The sequence below is a fragment of the Notothenia coriiceps genome, unplaced genomic scaffold (genome assembly GCF_000735185.1).
Source record: "Notothenia coriiceps isolate Sejong01 unplaced genomic scaffold, NC01 NC01_scaffold00019652, whole genome shotgun sequence".
NCBI lineage: Eukaryota > Metazoa > Chordata > Actinopteri > Perciformes > Nototheniidae > Notothenia > Notothenia coriiceps.
In genome coordinates, this window is record NW_011352353.1 from 6,173 (window position 1) to 17,882 (window position 11,710).

Here is an 11,710-nt window from a genome sequence, read left to right on the forward strand (position 1 = left end):
TAACTTCTTGCTGAGCACAATATATGATCTATCATTGTTCCTCTTTTAGGTTATATCGTAAAGTCTTGTACTCCTCATCTTTCTCCTTTCCTATATATTATAACCTCTTGATCTCGATAATCTTCTTATATTGTGATAACATCTGGTTATCTGTACGTGTGTTTTGACACTTCTATGGCGTTATTTTTTTTTTTTTTCTCTCTTTTGGGATTGTTTTTTGGTAATATCCCGAGGAAATTTCTAATTTTCTTCACAACGACCGCCCGGTGTCGAACCATACTATCTTTTGCGTCACCCAGTCCAATCAACACATGTTTTCATACTGTCGTCTTCGGCACTACATTCACGACTACAAGCCCAGCTTTTGCCACCCAGAAATGTTGGTTATGTTTTATAATATTGTTTAATCGAACCATGCCAAAAAAAGAGTGAAAGAGTGCACGCTATATGTACCACCTTGGCAATCTGTACCTTGATTTTATATTATGATTTTTTCTAAGGCAGTATTTAGCCGCTTTCACACCAAGTACTTTGCCGTACTTAGTTCCGAGCACTTAGTACCCCATGGAACTAAGAGCCGATCGCGTTCACACCAGAATAAATTCCCTGAGGGAAGATTACGCAAACGAAGCCGCTGACGTCACTTCTTCTTCTTCTGCTTTGGGTTTACTGACAGACCGCAAACAATTTCACAGCGTATACTGCCACCCGAAGTGGCCCGCCCGGAAGTCCCCGGAGTTGGGGACAGGCTTCCCAGTAGCTTCTACTGAAGCCTTCCGAGTAAATCGCCAGAACGCCGACACCTCCTCATCACTCCACCGATCCAATGTTTTTTTTTTGTGTTGCCATAAGTTATTCTCTCTCCGTTGGTGCGCAGGGCTAATATTAATGCTAATAATGCTAATGCCAGCAAATACAATGGCGGCTTCCAAAAAACGTTTCCGAGCTTTACGGGGCGTGGTTTGTAATTCGCCCAGCCGATCAGAAATGTGAACTTTTTTCTCCCCAGGAAAGTACCTGGTCTCTAGCAGGGACTAAAAAGGGGGTAAAAGTTCTCATGAACTAAATTCTCTTTTTGGTGTGAACGCAAAATCCCAGGAACTAAACGGGAAAAGTACGGGGAAAAGTACTCCGGTGTGAAAGCGCCTTTTGCCATACAGCATTGTTGAACAACAAACTTTTAGGAAAAAAACTAGGTAATTTAATGCAGAAAAATAAAAACATCCCTCAGATTCTAAGCTATTATTGGATCTACATTATATTGAGCTGGGAATACAAAGAAGTTGCCCACAATGAGGCCCTAAGACCCAGGTCATAAATAAGGGTTTGAAGCTCTTTCTAACTGTAAACTCATTCCTATATGAGAACATATTCAACCCTCAAGGGTGGACCACAATCCAACCTCAGAAGGGGTTTATAGTCCCAATGCAAGGCGATTTCTTTTCAAAGAAATGTTCCTAAGATCTCTTGGGAAATTGAAATGTGTGTACTCAGCCATAGATCTAAATCTTTAACTTGAATATCTCTTGCTACCCCAGAAGAACTCCCATCCAGCACTAATCCTTCCACTCCATCTTTCACTGTCCGGGGAGACCTGACGATCGTGAGCTGCTGTCAGAGTTTGTTATGTGAGGTGAGGTGGTCAGCCCTTCCCACAGTCCTTTAGGGCTAAAGTGCTCCGGGGGGACGGAGAATACGTGGTTACAAACCAATATGTGTGGTAGCTGGGTCTCCTGTGCACTCATCCACCATATATGAAGATATAGACATTTTCTCTGGTTGGGATGTAAAATAAGCTTTCTCCTTGCTGTTTTGGGCATCAAATAAAGCTGTAGAGTCTCTCACCGCTGCTAGGCTTGTTTCGGGTGCCGCACTGAGGGATGTTGGTGCAGAACATGGTGCGGACTCTTGGGTCCGTAGTGAAGCACCATGGGAATTCTCGGCCGTCTGGATTCCGGCAGTAGTTTTCTCCCAAGTCCCTGGAAAACACAGAGAAAGTCATGCTGTAATCTGCTCGGATATGAGTGAATGCAGGCGGGTGAGTGAGTGGATGGTGTCTGACTCACTTGCAGGGGTAGGCTTGAGGTATGAATGTGTGGTTATGGGGATACTGAGAGTCCCAGCGTTGGCAGATGAGTCCAGTTGGCAACACGTCTACCGTCCCCCTGTAAACCTCTCCTCTGCCCTGGTAACACTCGGTTGTTTCCACCAAATCACTTGTAGGAGTTGTTTCTGGGAGCAAAAAAATAAATACAATGAGGGGTGGGTGATTTTGGTCAAGGTAATACGTATTTTCTAACACATAGCTTGTGTGGATACCCAGTTGAAGGAAATAGTTTGATTAAGGTCTTAAGAAACAACCAAAGCTTGTAGAAGTTTTATAGGGTAATCATTTTAGTAGTTAAGACTTTAAACCTTGTTGTTTATTGGTGAAACATGCAAGGTGTTTCAACATCCCCCAAAAAACAAACATGTGCATGCCATGACACTCTTTTGCAAAACACATTCAAAAACAGTCGTTAAATTCCATGTAAACACACTCTTTTTCAAGTTTCTCACCATTTATCTGGTTATTTTCATGTTGTTGTAGTAGTTATCTAAACAGCCTACATTTCTTTTCCACCTGCTTTCCACAGAACATCAAATGTTTCCAGTTTAGAAAACACACTATATAATGAGGCTGAAATGACCAAAAATTGCAAGAACAAGGCATGAAATCTTATCTGCCCTACTTTTTTTAAGGGCTGGTCATTACGCACGAGTTGCAAGGGTTCATTAGCCCGAACGTTGTGCGTGGTTGTAAACAAAAATCTGTAAAGTGGCTCATATTCAAGACTCTAAAAAAAGGAATTTTGTGTCCATACAATGTGCCTAAAAATAGATATGTACTAGTTGTGACAGTAAACAAAATAGCCGGCCTTGACACAAGAACACTTTGTCTCTCTCCTCTCTGCTCTCGCTGCCTTGTTTTGATTAAGACCAACTGGGTCGTAAACTTGGTCTGTTCCCAACAAACCCCCATATCAGAGAAAGACAGAGACAGAGAGAGGTGGAGGGATCGAGGAGGGGGACATACTATTTAGAGAGGGAAAAGAAGGGGGGAATAGTGAATCACTGGGTCCACATGGAGGAGTGCCATCTAGTAAACATTGTGCCAGGACTGCTGATGATTCTTGCAGAAAAGCAGACTAGTCCCAGACCCAAGAGAAAGAAGCTGAGCCCAACAATAACACCAATGCTTTGCTCTCTTTGTTTTGTGTTCTTGAGGGTTTCTCAGCCACTCGTCACTGATCATAGGTCACCAAAGAGCATGTGGTATCTGCTGATGTGCTACATTGCATTGACACCCAGATTAAGAAGCCAGATATGACACATACACCTTGCTCTTACGCATCAATCACACTGCTTTCCCTAAGTGTATAAGGTATAATGAAAGCGATCTGCTTGTAGTGTGTGTGTGACCCTGGTGTTGTGTCTGTGTGTGTAACAGGAGGTTAATGTGAAGCAGTAACTGAGCAGAGCAGTTAGACCAACGCACATAAGAGCTGGCATAGAACAATAAACAGCAGTCCAGTGGTGCAGGGGAAAAATAAACACTTTGGCTATTAGAGAAGACATAACAGAGAGCCAAACTAAAGAGGGGAACTGTGTGTGTGTGTGTGTGTGTGTGTGTGTGTGTGTGTGTGTGTGTGTGTGTGTGTGTGTGTGTGTGTGTGTGTGTGTGTGTGTGTGTGTGTGTGTATTTTCCTTAGTATCAGCAAGTGAGTGGGAGAGGAGTGGTCAAATGAAAGGTACAGGAAGTTGTAAATACTGGTGCCGTCAGTCACACTTCGTGGGCCTGTAAAAAACACACCCACGCACAGACATACATAGACTTGTACTTAACATGCATGACATCTTAACCACGCACAAACAAACACAAATGCATGCCTACCACAAACTTTGATGTTGCAGTACTCCCAGGGTGTGTTTGGATCTGTGGTAAAGCACCAGGGTCTGTGGCGTCCGTCTGGGTTCCTACAGTAGTTATCATCCAGGCCCTTGTCAGGGTACCTAATGCAAAACATGCAGGAAAAAATGATTATGTATAGACAATAGCGATATAAGAGTGAAGCCCATTGAACAAAACAACCATCAAACTGTTACTTGGACCACAAATCTCTGACTTGAAGTTGAGTATGTGTCACGTTTCTCAAAGCCCAGAGGTGCCTGAAAGGGAAATCATATTTCCATTTTCCTTCCAATTCTTGGGAGAACAGAATAGAAGTGGTGAGACAATTCACAAAAGTGTTGCACGCAACGGAAGCATTAATAGCTGGAACGGTGAGAGGACTCCATCTGTAAATCTGTTCTGAGCTCAGGGGATAGTTGAAGATAATAGGTTGCACCAGTACAGGTGTTCTACAGTAATTCATCCCACAGTCCCACGTCCCTTCAGGCCTACAGCCTCCAGGCGTGCTGTATCAGGCTATGGGACCCACTCATTATGTGAGTGCTATGAGCAGTCTGGGACCTGGTTTACACAAACACTGGGATGATTAAGGATGTGTTAACGAGTCCACACTTATCCAGACCACCTGCCATGTGACTAGCTGGAACACTCTCCTGACACAGAAAGCAGACACGCCTAGACAACCAAGGACAGTCAGGAATACTAATACAGCCGGAAACCTGGTGATCCCTAAGATATGTATAATACCGTATCATTATTATTACTGCTAGACACAAGTCTGTTTTCAAATCTTTTAAAAGTTTCAACTGATTTGGGCCAATAAAGTGGGAGTCAATAGTTTTTCCAGATCATTGCTGCTAAAAACACACAATTACACACTGGATTCTGCTGGCATTCATTCATGGAAAGGCACACTGGCTGACTGTAAATCATTATTATTCTTAAATGATTGCGTGAAATTATTACTACATAAAGTATTCTCATGCTTTGTGCATTTAAATTATGTGTATCCATGTGTGTGGGCTTAAGCTTGATGGAGCATGTACGATTTAGTGTAATGCTGAGTGATACTGTGTGTGTGTGTGTGTGTGTGTGTGTGTGTGTGTGTGTGTGTGTGTGAGAGAGCGTGTGTGTGTGTGTGTGTGTGTGTGTGTGTGTGTGTGTGTGTGTGTGTGTGTGTGTGTGTGTGTGTGTTACCTCTTGGGGTGGTGCAGGTGTTTGTGCGGATCATCCAGGTCCCAGCGCTGGCATTCCTTTCCACTCTCTGTGTGGTCCATGGGTCCTCTGTAATCTTCCCCATTACAGTGCATACATTCAACTACACACACACACACACACACACACACACACACACACACACACACACACACACACACACACACACACACACACACACACACACACACACACACATGCAGATACATAGACAAACACATCCACAAAGACATAGAGCAACAGCTTAGAGAAATACAGAATCAAACTACTAAAGATTCACTTAAAAAGAGCCTTAGATAAATAAATCCTGATACTTTTGGTTGTAACACAGTGGGACAAAGCAATAAACTCAGAAAAGGGAATACAGTTAAATATTTCATAAATCTACCTTAAGTTCACACATCTACACTTGTCGTTGGATGCACTTAATATGTGTCACACTAATGATGCCCATTATCTCTTTGATGTCTAGAAGGCACCACGTTTTGCACGGTGACTAGGACTCACCATCTAGTGTAAACAACAGAGTGCATGCAGATTAGAAACAGATGTTTATGAGTCCACTGCTATCATGACCGAGCACACTTACTTCAACTGACTGCATGCGTATGTTTGTTTGTGCACGCCATGTTTTGTGTGTATGTTTCCTATTATGACCAGCTAATTTCTGGAGAAACATTTCATGTCATTCTCTTCAGAATTAACAAAGGCTATATTTCAAGATAAAAAGTAATTATCTTGGTCTGTTCAACTTCTGATAAAGCAGCAGGACACCATATGTGAGTTTGAAAGCAGGAAGAATTCCCGCACTCTTATCGAGCCTCGGTCTGGTTCCTTATGAAGGTGATCCAGTGGCATACATGCAGAGGAAACCCTTCTGACAGAACAAATCCCAAGGAATGAGATAAGGTCATTATCAGGCCTTTCTTCAGCATGATATCAGTGCCTGACAGTAATATTCTGTGATTTAACATAGAGGCTGCGGTGGAAAGCACTTTTCCTTCATTACAAGTTTTACCTCTACAGACCTATGACTCAAAAAAGTAGTTACCTTTTAAGTGTGCCACAGGGATGGATGAAATAGCTAACAATGTATCTATAGGAGACGACAGGGGGATTAATATCCTCTAACATTCCAGCATCAGCCTCTTAAGGTTCAAACTGTTTACCAATCCTGGACCTGATGGAATGAGAGTGGACAGCTTAAACTGAACCACAGACTTGGAAACGGCTACAGCTGGTCTCAGCAAATACAGAAAACCTGTGCCCCACCACACATGTTCACACACAGATGTAGAGCCAGCTTTGCTTAGTTTAAGGAACTACATGATTGCTTAATTTGCAGCAACTCATTTCAGACAATCAAGCCTCAATTGGTAGGGCAATTTGCAACAAGGAATGGGCATTATTTTAAGATAAGTGTCAGCTCAGATATATATAGACATATTTTGTGTACGTGAGTGTGTGTTTCTTTGTGTGTGTGGCCTACCCTGTGAACACTGTGGTATGCCACACTCCTGGTGTCTGAGGTGTGGGCTGGGGTCAGTGGTAAAGCACCATGGTCCAACGGTGGAGTTGTCTGGGTTGCGACAGAGGTTTTCCCTGAGGTCCTTCTTCCTGAATTTCTTAGACATGAATCTGTGAAGAGCAGAGCCGTAGTTACACAATCAGACACATGTACGTAGGGAAATAGTCAGCTGGCATGAAGAGCAAAGAAACTCAAGGTCACAGTTTCGGTTTCTCTTTACAGTACATAGCTTTGACAGAATCCTCTCCTCATTTATGAGACAACTGCAGTTTATCTCTGATGGCTGAAACCTGGCTGTAAACATGACCAGTGAACATTACCAACTGTACAAATAATTGACTGCTATGCATAAAGGTCAAACTGTTGATGACAAGATGTTAACAATGTCAGAAAACACATTATAATGTAGAAGCAATGTTAGTTTTGAATGAGGCTGGTTCTGAATGTAATGTAAACACACTGACAAATGACTCATATCTTCTACATCAGGCTAGCATATGGCTGTGGTCACCAGTTGAGAAGATGGACATAGTGCAGTCTTTGAGTCAAGCTGTATTTCTTCCCATGACGATAAAAAGATAACATTCTGAAGTTGTCTGAAGTGGAACTAGGAATGACAGGGAAAGAAATGAGAAGGAGTTTGCTGGACAATCAAAGAAGAGTAGAAGGCTATCACAGATACAAATGCAATTTGTTCTGTGTGTGTGTGTGTGTGTGTGTGTGTGTGTGTGTGTGTGTGTGTGTGTGTGTGTGTGTGTGTGCGCGCGTGCGTGTGTGTGTGTCAGAGTTTCCCATGCCTGTAAGCTGACTGATAAAACATACAAAGCGGCTGGGTTCAATTACCCGATCTACAGAGACATTAATAGCAGACTGATACAGCAGGTTCACTTTAGGTACAAATGTACACTGCCCTCTTTGATTCGACATCTCACTACAAAGCCTTTCAAAGTCATTTAATACCTCCCAGAAGTGACAAGGGGAGAAGGAAGGAGGTAGCATTTGGTTCAAATATAATAAAGGTCTAAGATGAGTTGTATGTTTCATTTTTTAGGTTCTCTGATGGATATTAATATCTGACAATTGATAAACGTAGTTATTCTTTTACTGGTCGTTCGGGAGGCGCACTGCATCAAAAAGAATGCCCGAGCATTTAAAAATGAGCTTTATCTTGAAATGTGGCTGCGGGATGTACACAAAGCTTAACTAAAGGCTGCATATTAGATAGGATCCAAACACACACACACACACACACACACACACACACACACACACACACACACACACACACACACACACACACACACACACACACACACTCTCTCTCCTCTCTCTCTCACACACACACACACACACACACACACACACACACACACACACACACACACACACACACACACACACACACACACACACACACACACACACACACACACACACACACACACACACACACACACACACACACACACACACACCTAGATAAACAGTAGGGCTGCAGCAGGAAATGATCTGTGACTCTGTAAAGTGTTACAATGAGGTCAGTTCTGATGAATGACTGCTCCCAGGAGCCTAATCAACCCCTAATATATCATACTCATACACACACACACACACACACACACACACACACACACACACACACACACACACACACACACACACACACACACACACACACACACACACACACATACAGTCTAGCCCCTGGCTACTAGCTAATTGCATCACTGACCAATACTAACAGTAAGAAGCAGCTTTAGCACTACTTGTTTGACATTGTGGTAAAAAGTGTGTCAGATTCTTACTTGTGTTCATGAGGAATAGGAGAGGCCCAGGCTTGGCACAGGATCCCGCTCACTGTCACCGACCTCCGTCCCCTGTAGCTCTGACCTGTACCCACAATGCACTCCCTCACATAGTCTGAACGAGAGTCAGAAAGAGAGAGGAGGCGAGATGGAGACAGAAAGACAAGATGACAGAAAGACAGTGAGTTAGTGAGATGAGCCAACAATCTGATCCCAGTGTTGTGTACGCAGAGCCAGTATGGATGATGAGGAAAACAGACAGAAGATGTTCAGCTATAATGCTCAGCTTAACAAGGACACAGCGATGCCAAAAGCCAAATCTGTTTTCCTAATCTTCTGCAAAACACTTGGATCCATTCAAATAGTCTACACAGCTTGTATGTTCACTGTTGTGGTCAGTCAGAGAGAAGTGAGATGGGGGTTTCCAGCGTTTACACAAACTTAATGACAGAAAATGAACCATAATATGTTGCGACACAATAAACACAACAATGGTCCTGACTCCTTGCCCTTCCTTCACATGCTCTCTTAAGGAATTGCAATTTAAGAAATCACTCAAAATAGGTATTCACATGGTTTAAAATGTTTCATTAACACAACATGGAGTACATTGAAGCAATGCTGCTAATTTCAAGTGGCAGAAATATTTACTTTCTGATGGGATTGTAACAGTGGGGGCAGCACTTTAGTTTCAGCTGATTGAGAATAAAGATGTAACAATATATTTCACCTTTCTTTTGATACAGTTGGTAGTTGAAGTCCTGTTGGCTCTGAACTCCTGGTGAGTTCCTGTCGAACGGCAGCCACTGGCATTTCCTGTTTTTATGATCATAGAGGAACGCTCTGGAGAATAAGGAAAGGAAAGGAGGGACAGAGAACAGAGAAAGAGTGAAGTACATCAAGTCAGGGCAGTTAACACAGCTGTTACAGAGCAGTTAGATTGACTGCTTAACAAGAAGGACAACAAATGGATTTTACATGTGGAACATGTAATTGAGGAACATTAGTACCACTTAACTCTCTTTGCACTGAAAGCCATTCATTCACAGTGTTGGAGACTACATTAAATATGTTCTGAGAGTGTAGACATACCTGCAGCTGAAAGGTAATCTTTTGTTACGGCTACAGGCTTTGGCACACTTTGCCATGCTTATTTTCTTGCTTTTGGTCAGGTGGGAGGAATCCGGAGACTCGACAACCAGTCGCAAACCATCTGTCTTCTCGTAGTCCTGGAGAGCGTTTCTTCTGCCCTCTTAACACAGTTACATAACATGTCAGCAGCATGTACAACTAGTCCGCCATCATAAACCCTATGGCCTGATGACAATAACATACTGAACTCATCATTACAACAAGACAGTCTCCATACTTTATTGATGTTTTACTTTTATTAGGACTATTAGATAATATGAGAAAATAAACACTGAATTGAGTTTTACATTGAAAGTGCTAATACTAATAATTGATGAATAGACATGCATTATAGAAAACACTTCTCTTTGGTCTGGGAGACATCATGGATAATCTGCTAATTATTGCATTTAGACTGAGAACATTGTGCAAGAGCATGCAATGTGTCAATTAGACTGATATAACTGTTATAAATCAACAGACTCATAGACACACATAAACACTCAATTTTGTATATCTGTGTGTTGCCCAAGTTATTGGCAGATCCCTGCAACTCTGCAAATCAGAGAACTAGCAAGACATTTACATTTAGTCAGAAAACGACTTTATCCTCCTCCTACATACCTTAAAGTTCTGCCTACATGCACTTCACTTGATCTAATACCTTTGAATAACACCAACAATAACATAACATAAACAAAGTGGGGTTTCTGTTGGAAAAGTGCACATCGGTTCTTGGAATCACGTGTCATAAACAATCCCAGAGCTGCTGTTTCAGGCTCAGTATTGGGTGTTTGTGATCTGAGGGTAGCAGAGTTCACTGTCTCAGCAGTTTCTCTGCCTGAGTGCCTATGAGCACTGGGCTGCAACATCGCACTACAGGATGACTTAAAGACGGGTCGTAAGAAAGTGGGTTGTTTCTACTCACTTGACGTAGAACGTTTAATCTTGTGATCCATTCATATAATATTCATATTATTAACGCGTCCATGCGGTGCGCGGTGGCACCGAGTGCATGGTTGCATTACGTTCACTCGGCAAGAGTTGAGATTTAAAAAGCCCTGCTACTCAGGAATAATGAAGACATCACTTTCATAATTCTTCCAGGAATGGCCAATTAAATAAATGTTCTCAAGACTAAGAGTCACTTAAACTAACCAAGTGCCTGATAGCGATGGTAGTACACAGCCGAACATGATAAAGTAATTTTAAAGCCTCCCACAAGTTTGACAGTCCTTTCGCACAGAGCGTAAAGCAACGTGTTCTGGCACCAGCTCCAGCCAGTGGCAGACGTTACGGAGCAGAACGGTTAGTCAAAACTTACCAGAACAAGTAATGACGAAGAGTCCGAACATGAGCTTGTAAATCCACATCGTCGCGTCACAGAAGAACCGTTTCAGAAAATAAAAATGGAATATGCTGCTTGCTGTGCTGTCGGACTGCAACTAGGAGATGTTGCTTCTGCCACTGCACAGATGATGCGTCTCCTCTCTAAGTACTTCCTCGCCTCCTTCCCTCCCTTCCTCCCCCCTCTCCGCGCGTGTGTATGACTTTATATTTTCGCCTTTTGTTTCTCTCTTTCTTTTTCAAAGAAGTGTTCTTTAGTGGCCTGATTGTGACATAAATAAACTTCAGTGATATGTCAATGTTGATACCCTTATCAGTAAATCAGATTTATGTCACTGTGTATCAGAGGCTATTGTGAGTTAACATGTGCCATCAATCGATCCTCCTATACCAATACATTATTAAATTATACTTTGGAACTTTCTTTGTTCCCCCCTTCCTGTCTTTAAAAACATTCAAAACCACTTGGAAGTCCTAAAAAACAGCATTAGTTTGACCATATATGATTATTTATTATTGTATATAAATGATAATAAGGCCTTCTCAGAATACACATAAAGATACATTTATTGGGGTCTTCTGAATTCTTCAATGAATTAACGAGATTTAAGAATCCAATCAAACACGAATATTTACAATTAATTTTGACAGAGGCACACTATAAATTCATGAGCAAAAATAGGAGGAAAATAGTAATAATTGTGTATTTATTCAACATATTATGTGTCCATC

The 11,710-nt window shown here is 42.1% G+C and overlaps 1 protein-coding gene across 1 annotated transcript in view; it reads right to left on the bottom strand.

The window, feature by feature from the left end:
• hgfb (hepatocyte growth factor b) overlaps positions 1–11,061 on the bottom strand; it is a 17,177-nt gene extending 6,116 nt beyond the window's left edge. The window contains exons 1-9 of the mRNA XM_010778916.1: positions 10,956–11,061; positions 9,593–9,752; positions 9,231–9,343; positions 8,501–8,615; positions 6,657–6,805; positions 5,150–5,270; positions 3,935–4,053; positions 2,067–2,232; positions 1,846–1,979 (exon numbers count right to left, since the gene is read on the bottom strand). Of these exons, the coding sequence (XP_010777218.1) occupies positions 1,846–1,979; positions 2,067–2,232; positions 3,935–4,053; positions 5,150–5,270; positions 6,657–6,805; positions 8,501–8,615; positions 9,231–9,343; positions 9,593–9,752; positions 10,956–11,004 (1,126 nt within the window). The 5' untranslated portion in view covers positions 11,005–11,061. The remainder of the gene's footprint in view (positions 1–1,845; positions 1,980–2,066; positions 2,233–3,934; positions 4,054–5,149; positions 5,271–6,656; positions 6,806–8,500; positions 8,616–9,230; positions 9,344–9,592; positions 9,753–10,955) is intronic.
• Between the last annotated feature and the right edge of the window lie 649 nt (positions 11,062–11,710).